The sequence below is a fragment of the Patagioenas fasciata genome, chromosome 11, assembly GCF_037038585.1.
Source record: "Patagioenas fasciata isolate bPatFas1 chromosome 11, bPatFas1.hap1, whole genome shotgun sequence".
Taxonomy (NCBI): domain Eukaryota; kingdom Metazoa; phylum Chordata; class Aves; order Columbiformes; family Columbidae; genus Patagioenas; species Patagioenas fasciata.
Window position 1 is genome coordinate 11,153,535 of NC_092530.1, and position 19,443 is coordinate 11,172,977.

Consider the following 19,443-nt stretch of genomic DNA (forward strand, 5'->3'; position numbering starts at 1 on the left):
TCAGCCACAGATACAGGATCCAAATCAAGCAAATGAGAGTATTTCTACCAGATTAGTGAGGTGGCTATATTTGTCACACATTTATATTTTTTTTCTATTGGCTTCAGAGACAAATTTACTGAATTCTCAAACCACGGCTTCACCATCAGCTCTGGCGTTCGGAGACACACCACCGGACAGTAAACTCCCGCTCCCCAGAAGAGCTACTAAAAGCTTACTCCAGTGTTAATGGCGAGATCTCAAGCCACAGACGTGCCTGGATTGCTCCATATTCTATGGACTTGAAATCATCAAGGGACCATGCTAATACTTTGAAATGGGTCTTGCAGTCAGATCACACAGACCTAAGCTCTGATCTTTGAGCTTATTAATGCAAGACAGACTACTTCCATGTACAGAAGGTACAACAAAAATCAACGTGCTTTGACATCTCTAGAGCGGGCGGCTCTTGCTCCTGGCTTGAGCTTCTGGACATTATTATGATTTAAAGAGTTAATAACAACAAAAAGGAACAAAGCTCAATGGGACTGATAACTAATGAATGTACATTTCATTTATACTAATGCAAATAATTATGTCAGCACTTAAAACAGATCAACACTAGATACAAAATATAACTGCACACATCAATAAGCTTTTAGTGGTTATAGAATCACTAATATAACCTAATTGCTTTCTTATGCTCTTTCCATTGTTGCTATTACTCACTTCCCAAGATAGCATTTGCATGTGCTGCAGAGGGTATGTCACAAAGCAAGGACTTGAATACGTAATGTGCATTTCTCCTTACTATATGTCTTTCCCAGATTACACGCACTATGCATTTTGTCATCCACTTGCACCAATTCGAATAGTTTGCTTGCTTTGTCTTCCTTCAGGCTGGGGAAGTGCTGTTGTTTTTACAGTTCGTGCCAAAGCTTGGCAAGCTCGCAAAACTGTTTGTATGGATGTTTGACACTCAGTTTCCTCCCTGAGAAACACCAGCTGTACTGTGGAGACGATGGGCTCTGCCAGCCTTGCACTTGTAGCCTGTGGGAGATGACACAGGATACTGGTAGACCAGCTTCAGGTTAAACAACGTGCAAGAGGGAGTGTTTGAACAACAAAGCACATTGCTATGAAAATAAGGCCTAGTTGAATTAAAATAAATGACTTTTATCACTGCAGGAACCTGGTCATATTACAATCTTAAAACCAATACAATTTTCATTACGTTAGCTATAGCTCTTGAGAAACAACTTTCAGATCCAGGTATCACTCTAGTAATAAGCAGACCACATAGAGCAGTAAAGGTATTAATTCTTAGAGATACCTTTTTCAGAATTTAACTACAGGGAATAATAAATGTTTATTTAGCAGACACAGAGCCTTACCTTGCCTCTTCATTTTCCACAAAAGTTTTCTTTTACCTAGGGTATACATAATTTCTACAAAGCCCATGTTTCCTACAACATATGTACATCCTGTTTTAAATACACATTTATTTCACCAAATAAGATTAAATAAAACTTTCAAATCTCTCTGTCTCAAGTCTCTTTTGAAATAAGTAGGCACGTATTGAATTTCATTAAAAATCTCAAAAGAACTTCTCTTTTGAGTCATTCCCTCTTTGATTTTTCTAGTGGATTTCTGGCTTTTGCTCATGTGTAAAGATATTCTTTCTTGTCGTGCCTGAACTTCCAGTATATTCCCCCCTCTATCATGACAATATTACTTTGCTCTGTGTTATTTATGAGTTGCATTCTGCCAAGAGAAGAGCTGTACATTGCTTTCGCTGAGGTGATCTGGAGAAAGGCAAAATATCTGAGGGCAAAATTTGACCCTCTTAACATACTATTTGGAGATAGAACTTATATGATGGATACTACCATACCTCTATTTTATTTCGGTTTTATTAGATAGCCCTGTTTAATCCAAAGTTTCAGATAAAATTGCAGCACAAAAGTGGATGTACTTTTTTTTTTTTTTAATCTTCCCACAACACGCATTATGGATGTTATTGCAGATGTTACATTTGGAGGATGCCACGGAATTATACTGAAGCTAAGCTGCTTCCTCAGTTACCTGTCCTGGTCAGGCTGCACGGTTGAGTGCTCAGGGTAACTTTAAATGATCTCCCTCTTGAATACAGAAGATTTCACTCATAGTACAGAGCTCTTCTTGGCTAATTTATTATGTTTCCTAGGTAAAAAAGTAATTATTATGTATGGAACAGATCTCTTGCAGAAGAAGATAAATCACAGGCCTATATCATCTACTCCTCCCATAAATTTCCTTCACTGAACAAAGACACGAGAAGCTATTGTGACTTTATGCTGCCGTAGGGATTTTCTCTATCCAGAGGCAGGTTTTTGGTTGCTTCATATTACTGCTGTAAATGAAACCAGTTGGGCCCTGTTCAGAACCAAAGCTTGGGTCTTTAGCTCTGAAGTAAATGGCCAGATTGTTTATTTTGTTTAACATCTAAATAAACTCACAGTTCCAGATAAACTAGCTTGGTCCCTGCAATTCTGTGGGATACTCGAGTAAATATTCACAAATATATAAGCATTTTTTTTCAGATCTCGCTTTGTAAACTGGATTAACCCGCCATCTGCTATGAAGCCAATGATCTAATTTAATTTATTCTTATCTACCTTCTGTGTAAGCACAGCTTGTCAACTCCTGTGCTACACATTTGGCAGAGGATGAATAAGAGGCTTGGCTCCAGTGCAAAAGAGACTCTCAGTAGAGAGGAGATGTCAGGAAAGTCCTGTGCAATAAGTACTTATCAACCCACAAGATGAACTTCAGAGGACAAGAATCCTATAAATGTGAAGTCTCTCCAAAATGCTGACCTCCACTAAAGGCTTTTGTTTAGCTTTCTCTGCTGTTTCCAGTTATTTTACAAAATCTCCGTAGATCATCCCTCTGAAGCCTTGACTTTAGAAGAGCCATAGTAGAACATATATAGGCAGCTGACTATTCTTTCTGCACCTGCTCTGACCAAGCACCAGAAAAGTATTTATTTTCTATAACTGCTAGCAGGTTCTGCTTATAAAACTGGATTTCACTGTGGCACGAAGCCATGGGTGCATCCATTCCTCAGCTCCAGTAACGGTGAAACAATGTGAAAATACCTGAACACAGATAAGTCAGAAGCAGAGTTCTGACCCTGACCTACAGAAGGGGTGTTCTCCTTCTGTAAGTTCATTTTGTAAATAAAATGCTACATCACTCTGTTCTAACCAAATTTGAGAATTTGACACTCTTAATATTTGATTCAATTTGAGAATTTTTTTAAATCCAAATTGAAGTAATAATTTATTTTGTACTATATATGGCCTTTCATGAAATAAGGATTTTTCCATATATTTGTTACAGCCAACTTAACTCTCAAGCATTCTCCTCTTTCTCAAGTCACCTTCTTTTTATATCTAATACACTTTTACACCTGGGAACAGAAATACCACCTCCTCTCCTGCAATCCTCCTACTGGGATGTACAACGACTAGCCTGGTTTCCCACTAAGGAGCTCAACAACATTTTGGAGTTGCACATCTGCATCACAGCTTTTCCGTATACCTGAAAAACTCTTAGTGATGTTTACTACACCATGATATTCTTCAGTGTAAAATCAGCATATTTTCCCCTTGAGCCTTCTCTACATAATTTCTAGTTCTCATATTTAAGGATTTCTGTTTTTCCTACTGTTTTATATTGTAAAAAGCTAGGCAACCAATATTATAAATTAATGTATTGAGATGCATACATCCTTAAAATTTGGCCTGGCCATTCCCAGTGTTGAAATCATCCCTCCTCTACCCTGCACACCGTGTGAGAAACGACGGGTCACAGTGGCAGACAGCAGAGAGGTTTTAATTTCCTCACCCTCTGTATGTGTATAATTTAAGACTCAACACCCATCTCCAGTGCATACTCATAAACAGTGATATTATCATGAAGGATAGGGACAACTTCATATTCATACTTGAAAATTCATCTGTATATAAACCAGTCATTTTGTAGTCAGGGATGGTTAAATCTAAGAACGTGGGATGTATTTTCCAATGGCACTGAACGTTTGCATCTCCTGCTGAAATCAATAGGAACTGTAGGAGTGCAGCACCTCTGATCAATAGGACCAGCGATTTGCAAGTCCAAATCAGCTACTGATAAAATGGCAAGGTATCATGAAAGAAAAATCTGACTTACTAATGGGCTAAAAATAACATAATAGATTAGCCACATCCAGCATTGTATTATACTTAAAGAAAATGGTATGGTGCTGAAAAATTATAGGAAAAAATATATATTTCCTATTCTCTCTCTTGTATTTGCCTTATTTACTTTTAATTTTTTGGTCAAATTTCTTCTTTAATTGCTGATGGCTTCTTAGGTTTTTATTAGAATTAGATTTATAAAAGAGAATATTTAGTATACCATTCCACAACAGTAGCATATTTTATACTCTTTATAGAAACACAGACCAATGGAAAGACACAACTATTGACTTAATTGAATCAAACAGATATGTTCTTGTCTTTCATCTGATAGTTTGGAATTTATTTCATAGCCTTTGAACATCAGTATGTACACAATATCTGCTGGTCCTGATCTTACCAGGAAAAAATAAACTATTTAAGAATACTAGAGAAATTTCAGTTTTCTTTTCTACACTGTTCTTTTTCAAGGTGCCATCTCTGTAGATATCTGAACCCAGACTGGTGACATGATGCAGCTCAGCCCTTTCAAACACCTTGCGCCAGACAAGGATACATCAACACAGAGCCAGGGACTTACCTGTTTCTGTTTTACAATCAGAAGCAGGAAAACTTCAAGGTAACAGGATTTCAAAAATTTTCCCTCAAGATTTTTTTCTCCTTTAAATTTCAGTATTCTTTTGCATAAATCTTTAGAACACACACAGCTCACATGCCCTCTGGACACAGAGCCTGCCAGCAGGCAGGTTTTTCCCATTTTATGCTGCTGTCTGAAGAGTGCTACCCTGTGTTCCCCAGTCAGCCTTTCACTCCACTGGTAATTCACTCTGCTCCACCAAACACTCCGTTTGCTCCCAGGAGTGGCTGGGGAATCTGCTCCAGCCCCTGACGGGCACCATCAGCACCTCCCTGCTGGGTGACCCAACCGCTCTCCTGCCTTACTGCCATTGAAGCAATTGTGTCTCAAACTGCCATAAATCACAGAATCCCAGAATGTCAGGGGTTGGAAGGGACCTGGAAAGCTCTTCCAGTGCAATCCCCCCATGGAGCAGGAACACCCAGCTGAGGTTCCACAGGAAGGTGTCCAGGCGGGTTTGAATGTCTGCACAGAAGGAGACTCCACAACCTCCCTGGGCAGCCTGGGCCAGGCTCTGCCACCCTCACCAGGAAGAAGTTTCTTCTCATATTTAAATGGAACCTCCTGTGTTCCAGTTTGTACCCATTGCCCCTTGTCCTGTCATTGGTTGTCACTGAGAAGAGCCTGGCTCCATCCTCATGACATTCACCCTTTATATATCTGTAAACATTACTAAGGTCACCCCTCAGTCTCCTCCAGGCTCCAGAGCCCCAGCTCCCTCAGCCTTTCCTCACACGGGAGATGCTCCATACCCTTAATTATCTTTGTTTCCCTGTGCTGGACTCTCTCCAGCAGTTCCCTGTCCTTCTGGAACTGAGGGGGCCACAATAAATCCATTACAGTTCTCCACATACCTGAAAGTACAGAAGAAAAATAAAAGTACATATGCCTTTACATGATAGAAAATTATTCAACATGTTTACAATGTGGAGACTAAACATCTGCTTTGTGAAATGAGTTTTTTTTGGAGTAACTACTATGACTTTAGAACCTATTCACAGAAATTACTCCAGTTAAAATAAAAATATGTGTTTTACCTGAGAAACTAAATATTTTACTAAAGATTTTCAATAAATCAGCTGTTACACAAACATTTACAGGGTTCCATAATTTTCTTACTGTCCATATAACAGTCAAATTTATTTCAGAAAGGACCAAATAATAAACATGGTGATTATAGGCCAAAAGAGAAAATGAATTTTTTAAATTACTAGTAGTTCAAAGGAGAAAAAATACAGAAGAAATATGTGTTCTCAAGTAAAAGGTTCTTTACTGAGTCTCACTGATAATAGGGAAATACTGAAAAATAAAAGAACAAAAACATTCTGTTTCTTTAACTTTTGATTGAAAAGAAATCACAGCTTAGAGGACTCTGGCATAGGCCTCAGTTTGTTACAAACAGAAGAGCCACTTGCAAATTTTTGATCTGGAATAAGCTTTGGGTTTCCAAGACTTTGGGAATGTTCCGACTGATTTGAGGCTGCGATTTGGGCCTATTTTTAACAGTAATATGTAGCTCATGCACCTACTGGCTGAATACTTGAGAAAGCACATTTGAGTTATAAGGGAAAGAAAAAGTTTAATGTTAAATTTTTATCTACTTTCATTTGGCCTGAAATCACAGCTCATCATAAGTTAATGCAGACTATGTAATAAAATATGAAGATGAAAATACTTTTGCCTTTACAAAACCCCCCTTATTCTTCCAGTAAGAACCACTGAGCTGATCCCCAGTTAAGTCTGATGCTTAGATTAAACTGAATTTTGTTTTGCAATGTGGTCCCAAGTCTGTACTCATTGCTTGGACATAATTCCCTCTGACTTGAAGAAAACCTGGAGTGAGGACTGAGGGACCTGAGCCACGGGGAGCAAAGAGGAAAACACGTGGGGGAGTAGATTTTAACTTCAGAGCGTTACATACAATCTGATTCTGTATATTCAACTACTCTTACTTAAAACATGCACATTTCAATTTTTGATGTGAAAAGACACAAATATGAAAACTTACAGAACAAGTAAACTTTGAAAATATTTTATATGCTATTATTCATACCTAACAAAAGGGAAAGAACTAAGATACCTGACTCATAAGAACAGATCATGACCTTCTTTAAGTATTTAAACAACCAGAAATGGGCAGCATGAATATTAATTTCGAATAAGCTAGCTAATACTACCCGAACCTGCAGGAAGGCTTATGCAGCTGAAAAATTTCCTGGGGAAGCAAGAGCAAATAACAGCATCTTGGAAAGTTTTCTGAAATAGAACTCCGGATTCAGAGATTTACATTTTTCTATAGAAAACATAAGTAGAAATACTAATAATTTCTAAAATACAAAGACATCTTCATTTTATCTCATTCTGCCCAATGAAAGAAAACATGTTACACCTTTATGTGATCAGGTCAAAATAAATACAGACAGGTCTACAGGAAATTCATATAGAGCTTTTTAATTTGTGATGACATGATGCACTCAGGACTTTCTTGGGCTGATGACATGTAGCAGCATATCTCTAGAAAGTTAAGAAATTTTCAGTGGCAGACCAAAATTAAGCAGGGATGAAACAGGCAGTGCTTCACCCAGATGAAATCGAAATGGTGTGGGTGGGATATATGTGTAGCAAACAGATGAGGCTGCAAAAATTATACAGCTAGTCCTAACTGAGGGCATATGCTCACCAGCTGCTATGTAAATCTGCAATTAATGTAGCTTACTAGATCCTCAGGTGCTTTCAAATAATCATACACCCAAAATGATCAAATCTGCTTTCCCATCTGCATTAGATGAGGATGTCAGAAAAAATCCCTCCTGATTCGCATCTCACTGACAGAAACCAAAATTTTTTCCCTATGGGACAAAAAAAAACCCCAAAACCCCAAACCAACCAACCAACCAACCAACAAAAAAGCACCCCACAACACACTGGAAAAAAATGACTGAAATGTTAATAATATTCACTATAAGGACATTAATACAAGGAATAGAGAAAATTAGTGGTCACTTATTAGTTTGGAGGTATCTGTACTTGTACATCTGTAAAAGTTTTACTACATATAAACCACTCTTTCAGGCAAACCCAGAGGTATTCCCATTCAGGCTATAAGATGCTGGTGATACTTTGGCTCATGCCCCTCTGCAAACTGGCACCTAAATCAACAAAGCAAGAGTGCGTGTGAGAAAGTGCATCACACCAGCAAAAATTAATTAGATTTCCATATGTTTACAAGTCACAGTCGCATTCTAAGATTCTACACACTGAATGTTTTGTAATATTTTCAATTCAGATTGAAAAACCCATGCGATAATGTTCAGCCGAAACGTCATAGTAAGTCACAAAGACTTGCTCTCTCCTGTATGATTGTAGTCCCACCTCCAATAAACTTATTTTATAAAAAAAGGAAGGTGTTTCTTGCTATTCTGATAAATCCTGCCAATCTATCGTGATAATAAAATTGCAAAGTTAGATACTTACAAAGATGAGTTTGAAATTAAGTAACCGCCCCCCAATCTATGTAACATTTTTTTCTGAAATATAAATTCAATAAAGGCACAGCAAAATATAACTTAGAAAACATAGTTCAAAATACTACAAATTTTTAGAGCAAGCTGTCATTCTGTCCAATCATATAAGAATTAAGAGGAAAAAATGGAAGATTTGAATCACTATTAGACTGAAGAAATACAATCAAGAGTTATCAGTCATTTCTGAATAATTCTTTAACAGCAGCAATGTTGTAAGGCTTAATATAAAAATCAAATGTTTAATTTGAGAAGAATATCACAGCAATTAACATCAGTAGGAGTCCTCTGCTAGTATAAACATGTCATCTTGAATAATATTTCTTTCTGTATCAGGCAGTATCAAGGTTAACAGAGTAGAAAGTTAATGAGAATTCCATGCTGTATTCAACCTCTGGCCAACCTATCATTTAGCTCGTCAGAATTTACAAAGCACCCAGTGGCAAACAGGATTTGTATTAATGTGAAAGCAAGCAAGACAACAGAACAGCAAAGGTAAAGAATAACTGAGCACAGAAAAGCAAGAGCAGCTTACCGATGACATAGGCTAGCAACAAGGCCAGGGTGACTGTAATAGCAGTGGCACTCAGTGCAGTGCACTTCCAGTTGCAACATCTGTAGGGTTTGTTAAAAGTGAAGGTGGGTCTAGAAAAGGTGCTTCTAGGAAGAGGCCTAGGAGGTGGAGAGTAAACAGTATTGGATGTTAAAGGATAGTTCTGACTGGCTGCGCTGAAGATAGCTGAAGACCCAGATCCATGTTTAAATAGGAAATGCCTACAAAAAGAAGACAGAGAACCATGATGTAAAAACCAGTTTGTGATTCAAGAAGCAAAAGGAACTACAGAAGTACTGTGTGATAAATACCACATATATCCACAGAAAATACAAAGACAGGAAAATGTACATTTGAATACCCTCTGCACCGGAAGTTTTTCAACCACACCGCAAGATTTCCAGCAATTTTTTAGTGAAACAATATAACGTGAATGATTTCTAAACTATCCTTGTAGTGGTTCGGAATAATGCTGAGGAGAGGTTATTTCGCACTGAACTATCGGGTGTCCTTCAATACGAGCAGCCCCGTGTGCTTTGCTACTTGGGCATTCCCAAGACATGGGAATCGTTGCCAGCAACACCCACTCCATCCACAAACACACAAATGGATTTATCTCACCAAAAGCACAAAAAAAGTGCAGAAGCCACTAGTACTCTGAATATTTATTTGCACTTTGGATTCTCTCCAGAATATAGGAAATAACAAAAACAAACAACAACCAAACAAACAAAAATGAAAAAGAAAAAAAAATGGTAGAAGAAAAAGGAAGAAATAAAATGGAAAAAAGAAAAAAAAGAGAACAATCCACAAGGATAATCCATTTTTGAAGGACTGTAGTTGCTGCATAGGTAAGTACAATGTCTTTAGTATTCTTAATTGAGCTATTTTGAGAGCAGTTTTTCTTAAAATGCTTTTGCCTACTGTGGTGATTCTCAAACATGCTATGAAAGAATTCATTTGGAGAGCTATTTCAGCATATTTTGGAGGACTGATTGCCTTCCAGAAAAAATAGCAGAGACCTACATTAGCACAAAAAATAAGATACAGAAATGTGCCTTGCAGAACAGGCTCTGGTGCAGAAACATTGAGTGGTTGTCTATAGGAAGATGGATGGTTCTCAGGACTGGCAAGTACTCTCCAAGAGAATTTGGGAAAAGATATTTAATTTTAAACAATAACTTACTGTGCTATGTGCTCTGTAACTGTGGCAAAAAAAGGACATATTCAAGGCTGACCATAGCAACCACATATTCTTTTGGAAACACCAACTTTCCCTTGTTTTATGTGAGCAAGCTTCCCAAGTGCACTGTTTTCTGACAGGCACGGATTAGCTGAATCTCATGCCGAGCACGCACCCAAAGAAGTGCAGAGCATCTCGGTGGCACTCGGTCCCACACCAGGAGGTCTGAGCAGAGACGGCAGGTGAGGGGCACTGCTCCTGCGCAGCTTGTGAGAACACGGGCTGCCTTGGCCACAGAGCTGCCACCGCATGGCCTTTTAGCCCCAATCTCTGGAGCCTTTCTGTTGAGCACCCCAACCCAGAAAGGCATTTCCTAGAGAACCGCATTCAACTCTCCTGAGCTTGCCAGCTCTTTGCCTTGGGAGCCAGATACTGATGGGAAGCAATGACCCACTTGTATCTCAGGTGCTTTGAACTGTGCTCCATTCGCACCAGCACCCTGCTGAATAAGAGCACCTGTGGCTGTTGCTGCTGGTGGTTCCTGCACAACCCATCTCTCTGCTCTTCCATCAGCTGAGTGCTGTGCAAGCACTCTGCAAGCATTACCATGCCACTTGTGCTGGGGGCGCAAGTTGTCTTCAGTTGTTTCTGCCAAAACTGAAGGAAGATCATGCATTTAGAACCAGGTGGCACTATGATGCCTACAAGCCACAGACACACCTCACAGCTGAAGTAAACTGGCCAACGTTGACATAGCCCAAAATCTTCCCAATGACAAATGTACCTTTACATCTTCAGCAAGGCACAGGACAAATTTTTGAATACAAATATGGATCAATCAATCCATGCTGGTGGAATTTCTTTGATGGATTCACAGCAGGATGTACACTGGATCAAACACTCAAGAGCATGAAACATGGTTATACTGTGACATTTGACTTAAAGAATACTGTAAAGGTAACTGCTAAAACGGTGTAATGAGTATGATGTTATGTATTTCCATTATAAGATTTTAAAAGGTAGGTTACGGTTTTCAAAATGCCAGATAATAGAAAATAAAAAAAGTATTACAGGGCAGCTTTATCTTTTAAAGGGCCTTTATTCAGGCATTTACATAAAAAGAAGGTAAATGAGAATACCAGTTAGCTTGCATTGCAGATTACAGTGCCTGCATGTCAGGAGTCTTTTGATGTACCATGAGAATAAAATATTTGTGTTGCTTATGTTGAATATCAGCTATTCCTGTTTGGTACAACAGCACTCAAACAAAAAAAGGACAAGCGAATCTGAGTACAGCATCTTGACAAGGCATTCTAGTTTTCTTTCCCATTGACTTTCACAACTATAGATTTATACATTATATAGATGGCAATGCCCTGAACATGGTAATGTTACCTATAGCTGTTTTAGTTCAAAAATCCTAAACTCAAATATAGTAAAATAATAAGTTCCAATGAAGAAATATAACTATATTTCTAGGACTATAGGACTATAAAATGCTGTTTTCCTCATACCAAACCATCAGAATAAAGTTGGTTGTTTCATCTTCAATGCTTTGTTGTCGCACATTGTTTTTACAAGTATGTGAGGCATTAAATTTCAGTCAGTATTTAACAAGATACAGAGTTTTTTAGATATCCAGGAGAGAACATCACAGCAAAATTCATACTGATATTCAAGGGAGTAGAAGTTGAATTACCATATAAGAAATGTGTTAATATATATAAGCATATACATAATATATGTATATATATATTAACCAGCCAATAATTTGTTAACTGCTTTATATTTTGAAGACATAATGACAAAATGCTACATATTGGATAATTATTCATTTAAATATTTTGGAAAATATAGCAAAGTGGTCTGATATTGGCAATATTGATTGTCCTTTATGGTGCCTAGCTCAAAGATATCAGAGGTAAAGGGAAGGAAACACTGAACTGGAAGTTATTATTAAGGCTCTAATAGCTTTGCAGTCAATAGACAGCAATAATTTCATTCTCTTGCACAGGGATTTATAAATGTGACTTCCTAGGCTGATGGTAAAATGCTAGTGCGCAGGGGGATTTTGTGATTAGCACTCAAGCTGGATCCAGCTCACACACTTGTAGACAGATGACTCCCATTCACATAGAGGAGAATTTACATAGCTCTAACTTGTTGTAATAAACCTGAGATTCTGAGACCACAGCACACCGAAACCGAGCTATCAGTGAAATAACATCAAGAAAAATGTTAAAAACCACAATTGTTTATGCCTTTCATTTTTTGGGAGAGTATATTGAGTATCCAAAGACATTTCTATAGAATTTGAAAAACACTGGTGACACAAAGACAAATTTCCCAAGCTAGACTGTGACTATGTTCTCATAAACTCAGACAGCTCCTCATCAGTCTCAGCACACCACTGTTCCCAAAGGATGTTAGGACACGCTAAACTGTTGCTATCAATTCCATAAAATCAGGTGCTCTCTTGAAAGAGCAAAATAATAAAAAATGCAGTTCAAAAGTTTAGATGTGACTGCAGCCTGGTATGTGCTTTAATATTTGATCGAAGAGAGAAGCTAAAACCTTTATTTATTTATATATTTTTTTCAAACTGAGAACACAAAGCAAATCAGACATTTATAACAATGAGTGATAGGCCACTTGTTCCAAGTGGGGAAGTTATAAATGTTCACAAAAACATCAAAAACATCCATAAAGAAGACAATAATATTCTCTTGAAAAGAGAAATACAGGACATAATCCATAAAGCATTTGCTTGTGAAATAAAAATCACTTAATATTATTACACTGATCATTCCAATACATGTATAAATATTAAAGGCTCTGTAATAATTTCATATATAAAAAAGGCAGTTGGAAAACATTTCCCCTTTGGTTAGGTAACCACAGCATCTGGTTGCCTATCTGTCCATTTGTTCTTCTTGAAAATGTAAAACTTTTGAACTTTGAAACCTCTCAAGAAAAGCTGACAGGAAGAAAAGGATCCTACCAGACTGACAAAAATCAGGGGCGGGGAGGGCGGGAACAAACCCGTCCCAAAACCCAACATAACCTGTAAAAGCCCCAGTGAGGTCCAGTTCCTAAGCTCAGCTCTTGGTCCCCTCGCAGCCCCTCCAGCCAGCCCCTGGCTGAGGCAGAGCACACACGGGCTGAGCAACAGCAATGTGCTTGGGAAAGAGACTAAGGACTGAGGGACGGGAGTTCCTGGGAGTTCAAGGGACAGAAGACATGAAACGAGACCTCTCAGTCCTGCTGTTCACAGAAGAGTTCGCTTACTGTCAAGATGCGGTTTCATGTGGCTCATCTAACTGCTCGTGTTCAACCTTCAGAGGAATGGCATATGACTCCAAGAGTGCAGTTCACACAAAAATGGTGAATTCTCAGCCAGGAGAGGGTTAGAGAACAGGAGTTCATTTCTTTCTCTCCACCCTTCACTATCAGGATATTTTGTTATGTACTTTTGGCTCCCTATCTGGAATGGTAATTTAAGTCTTATAAAAGCTATACATGAAGCACCATCCCAACTGAATTCAAGTGGTGGTAGTGTAATACTATTACAGAAACCAGATTAACTCCACACAGAAATCCTTAATTGAATTCCGAGAAAATATTTTGATATCCCAATACTATAGTGATGTCCCTTAACTCTGTGAAGGGCTCGACATTCCTTCTGTAATTTCTGTGCATTTACATTATGCCTAGTGTCTGCAGGCCTAGAAGTCCACCCTCATTTGTACCTAGAACTTGTTTTCCTTCCATTTCCATTAAAAACTACAGCTTTGTAAAACTACAGCTTTGAAAGCAAACCACTGGGTTAGTAGAAACACAAATCTTGCAATACCTTCGCCATAGAGTTGCTTCCCTTTATTAACTCATGTTTACTTTACATTCTGTTTGAAAACTTGTCCCTGTGACTCAGGATGCAAAAGGATGTAAAAAGAATCTGTATCCTTTACTTTTCACTTCAGTACAGAACAACTAGTGACATGATGCTGACTCACTTGTCTGCTGTTGCTGTAGGTGAGATAAGCCTGCTAACCAGATGACTTAACTTCCAAGTGACTGGTAGAAATCTGGGACAATAATTATGTAAGTATAGAACAGTGCCAAAGCCAACTAAGAACAGCTTCTGAAATGGAACAGTTGTCCAAAATATAAGTGTCTTTTGGTTCCATTGGCTATTTAGTGGCAAAACAAACAAACAAAACCCCCAAAACTACCACACTGGAGACATACATTACTCTTGTATAGGTCAGTATGGGCTTTATTATCATGATACATGGTGACATTGCTACATTAACCTAGTAGTTTTCAAAAGTGCTTTTTGGTGGCTTAGAACTTTCCTTTAGCACTACAAACAGCAACTGAGTAAAACTGATCAATGCATACAGAGATTTGCGGGTAAGGAAGGAATAAGATCAGGTTTTGCCCTATTTTTTTTTTTTTTCAATAAATCTTAAACTTTCGATGTGGAAAATGAGAACAACAGTACTTACAATGATATTTACAAAAGTTATATAAATATTTGCAGAGTACTTTGAAACCAAGAACTGAGAAAGATATCATTATTTATTATTACGAGTATTGTAGTTTTGTTGCTTATATTCTGTGGTTAGAACATAAATCGAATCATTGAAATAAATAAATTACAGAAATAAAGGAAAGAGATAACTGAAGTAGAACTAGTTGCAACACAGTCTTCTTTGCCATGAATTTCCTCCATATTCTAATTGACTTTAATTAGTAGTGTTTGAGTCTGCATCCTAATACCTACACTCACACATGGTTTAAAGCCAAGCTGTACAGCTGCTGTGACAACACAAATTTTACTCGACAAGAGGTGTGCCACACTAACCATGAGAATATTATCTAGTCTTCCAAAACAGGTTTCCTAGAAGGAGCTATCCAGGGGATCCAGTTTTCCAGGCGATACCATCACACATACATATGTGTTTTTCTTTGAAATGCAAAGATAGAATCTTTTGCATATCTCTGACCCTTTCTGCTGCACACAGTCTTTGTTTTCCAATTCAGCCTGGACCCTTTGTATGAACCTGTAATCACATTTCTCTTGCAAAATGCATATTCAGTCTGTTTCTGGTTTTGTAAATGAAAACACCATTTCACAGAAAGCTAATGGGCCACTTCCTTATTAGCATCCATGAAATAACATTTCTCTACTATTAGTTATAACTTTGTACATTATTACGTTATTCAAAATAATTTGTGAAGAGCATCCACAGTGTGATTGTTCGAGTTACTCTGTTAAGCCTACATCAAAAATCCTTTCTCATACAAACACTGTCCCCCTGTTCCAGGGATGCCCACACCAGAGCTTCTCCAAAGAAAAAATACAGGAGAGTATATGAACTATTTAAATCACCTTGTTGTCCCTAGTGTCTGAATCTCAAATTATTTGAAAGAAGGACCCTCAAGTGCCACTGCTGCTGACATAAAGATCACACTTTGTTGTAGCTGAAAAATGTTTATATTTTTATTTCCATAAAAGATTCTTTCATTCCCACATTATTAAATTTAGGGTCGTATTTACGGCTTTTATTTTAAGTTCATGGTCACATTTACAGTTTTCAATTTTTCTTTTACAATTCAGAAGTCTTAAATATTTTTAGATCTTTTCTTCTGTGCAGTGAAAACACATGAGACTCTGACTGAATTTAAAACCCTTGCCATGTGTCTGTTTTTAATATGGTCAGCGTCTCTATAGATTAGATTTATTGTTTAATTAGGTAGAAAATGACAAAATACAAGTGAAATGTCATGATAGCAAATACTGACCAAAAGGATTTGAAGGAAAGATCATAAACAACGCCCTCCCCTGCGTTGATTCTTGGAATAACCATTAGTCCGATCATTTAACTCAGGAGCAGGCTCCATTCACAAACAAGTTCCTAATGAATTGCATTGCTCAAATAGTAATCGTCTCCCAGCTTGGTGGTTTATGATCATCACCACCTCTGTGCCTCGGGAGCTGTAAAACCATTCGGTTTGCTATGGAAACCTTGAACTGGGAAAAAAAGCACAAAGGTGCTTTCTCTATCTCTGCAGCGGAGGAAAGATTCACAAGATGCTCAAATGAAGAGACCAGGGAGAAGTAATGAATCTTCCCAGAGCTCACACTGATCTGTGTGTGTATTTATATATGCATTTTTATTGAATTATTTCTGTTTCTAGCACTACTCCAGATTAAACAGAAAATAAGTATGTACAGCTTTTTATGTTTTGAAAGGCTATGAATGTACTTTTTGAAGAGCACTAATACTTACAAGCTTGATTGAAAAAGAGCAAGGGAAAACTGCAGTACAGAACAAATCTCTTGATAAGTGATAGTTGTCAAGGTCTCCCCTATACTAAACAGAATTATAAACAGGATTTTTTAGGAAAACAGAAATCCAGTTGGTCTTAAACATGCACCTTAAATAACTACATAATACAGAAAGGAATGACTCCATCTATATGATGGGCTGAATAAATTTCTTGAACTCCAAAACTCCCAAAGTTTTTAAGTGTTTAGAACCATAATCAACCTTCAGGGCTCTGAAATATTTCTGAATAGTAACTAAAAATCATAACTGCCTTGAACCCCAAATACTACTTTTATTATTCTAGTACTTCAAAGTTTTATATAAATTAATGATAATTGAATTTCAGGTTCATGGTCTGGTACCTCACTGTCCCTTTAGAGATGTTATTACCATGGTGATACGATTGCTTAAATTAAGCTGTCTTTTTCCACAGTACTTGGCTCATTGCCAGTGCAGTGAAGGGAGATTTCAGTCCATTCAGCACAGCATTAACCTTACTGCCAACACTGCTAAATGGCTTGGAGGAACCAGAAATTTGATTTAGAAAGGAAGGAACAAGCAAATATGTAAAATACTGAAGCACAAAGCCAGACTAAAAAAATACTACTTCAAAATAAAATCAAAATTAGGTAAATTTTGACATTTAGACAGAAAACTTAAAAATCATAATGCTTGAGTAATCTAAATGCAAAACTTTATTCAAAATAAGCATGTTCAATGGTTTACCCATGAGGGAACTCTAACGGACTACAGGGAGGATCACAAATAGTCTCAGGTAAATCCTCCTATTTAACATCTACTTTTTTCTTATTATTTGAATGAAGCGAGAAATAAATAGGAAACACATGAAAAAAACAATACAAAATACTGAGTCAACTAACAAGGCACGGAGAAAATGAAAAACACGCCTTTAAATTGTCAGGGTTTAATACATACTCCATAAAAAGATGTAAACTGTGTTCAGACAGGGCTGTCAGAGATAATGACAATGTATTACACTGTAAATCATAAGATTTGAAACATTAGAGCAAAGTATCTGTGAAACCTGAAAAAACCAATTATTTTAGTGGAAAGGAAGGGAATAAGCAATAGGTTGCAAGTACTTTATTCCGGGGGAGAAGAAAAAAATCAATTTATGTAAAAGTCCAATAATATTATTCCCCCAAAAAAGGATCAATGTTCCCTGTGTTTTTATGTGGTGCAAGGGATCCTTGCAGTCTTTCTCTGGTAATACCTACAAATTATTTTTCTGCGTGACAATGAAATCACTGCATGTTCGTAAGTCATGTTAATAGTAAATCGTTCCAAGGCTGTGTGCACGCACACAGATGGCGCCTGCGTGTCCAGGCACGTCCCAGCGCTGCAGGCTGAGCGCAGTCCGGCAGCTTGAGCTGTTACACCTCCCACAGCTACAGCTCTTCTCCCATTCCTTCATCAACAACTACTCTGTGACACGACGTCTGAAGCTTTAAAGGTATTCCTGATTCTTGTTTTCATTCGAGTTGCTTACAGTCAGAATAATTGCCAGAGTTAGAGAACTGGCCTTGGCAATGACATACATCCAGACTCTATTTTTGGCTTTGTCAAAAGCTTGTGTGAACTTGAACAAGTAATTTCACCTTTCCAAATCAGTCTCCTCATTAAACCATCTGGCTAATAAGGTGGGTCCTGACAAAACTGTTTTGCAGATTATTCAGTGCATAAAACACCTCTAGATGAAGCGCAAAACAGAATTTCTGATTTACCTCTTCCTATGAAAATAGCGTATCGTTTTAGTCTACAAAAAACTTTTCAGAACACATCCCTCAGTATATGCCTTTACTGCAGCTCTTTCCATTCTAATCTAGGTTTTCGAAGTCTAATTACATAACAATACATGTCTAACCAGAGTATGTTAAACATTATCAGAACTACAGAAACTTTTTTAGTTAAATAGGACACGTTATCATTATGAGCAGACTCATAAACTTGCCTCATTTCTGACTGCCCAGAGTGAACAGGATTACAGTCATATGATTAGTTCTAGTAAATCTTTTCCTGTCTGAAAATTCTCTAATACTACGTGGCTATAGATAAACCACGCAAACACATGTGCTGCTTACGGATTAACAGCAGATATAGTTGGATAGAAAAGCTGAACATGTGCGTTCGGATTTTTGCCTAGTTATTACATAGGGAATACATTACTGTCTAAGTCTTCTTTTTGATTGCAAATCTTCCAAATTAAAACAAACAAACAACAAAATAAACAAACAAAACCCCCAAACAACAAAAAAAACCCCCAACAATTGCTTACATATATTAGGTATGTACATATTAGGCAGATTTTGTGCTATTAAAGATTTAGCACAAAAATACAGCTGCCATTGACATGTTTCCCTTTATTTTGTAGGGTTATTTTTATTGAGCAACTAAATATTTATGGAAGGCAAGAGAATCCAGATATTAGGCTAAAGTATTTGTTCAACTCTAGCTGAATCATTCTCTCTTAAAGGAAGGAAAAATGGGCTACAAGCCATTCTTTTTCTCTAAGGCTGTGTTGTATACGATAGACTTCTGGGAAGTGGTGATTGCAAATGTTTTTATCACAATGTTCCCCTGCTATAGCACTTGTCTGCACATAAGCTTGTCTTGGCAAACAGTCGCGCAGATTTTGCTCTCCGATTCTATGGCCGTTCAGGCAGCTCCACGAGAGGCTGCAGCTATTTGCTACCAGAGGGTGCATCAAATCAGCCGAACCACCCACTGAACAGCAGGAACGTGGAAAATTCCCTGACTAACGTGTAGCCCACAGTGTTTTCCAGTCTGAACTCCTAAGCCACTGTGCAGCCCTTTTGTTAGTGTCATTACATAATCATATATATAACCAAATATCTAGGTATTACACTAGATAATGCCCTTTATGAGAAGTTTCAAATTTGCAAAAATAATAACCAGAAAAATGGAACTGAACTCAAAGAAAACTTAAAATTGTAAAGCAATTTCCCCCAAAAGGGTCTAAAGAGAAAATAG

At 37.6% G+C, this 19,443-nt stretch overlaps 1 protein-coding gene across 4 annotated transcripts in view; it reads right to left on the reverse strand.

Moving 5' to 3' along the window:
- TENM1 (teneurin transmembrane protein 1) overlaps positions 1-19,443 on the reverse strand; it is a 322,407-nt gene that overhangs the window by 135,062 nt on the left and 167,902 nt on the right. For all 4 annotated transcript variants that reach the window (XM_071813435.1, XM_065846203.2, XM_071813434.1 and 1 more), the window contains one exon: positions 8,896-9,134. In XM_071813435.1, coding sequence (XP_071669536.1) covers positions 8,896-9,134 — 239 coding nt within the window. The remainder of the gene's footprint in view (positions 1-8,895; positions 9,135-19,443) is intronic.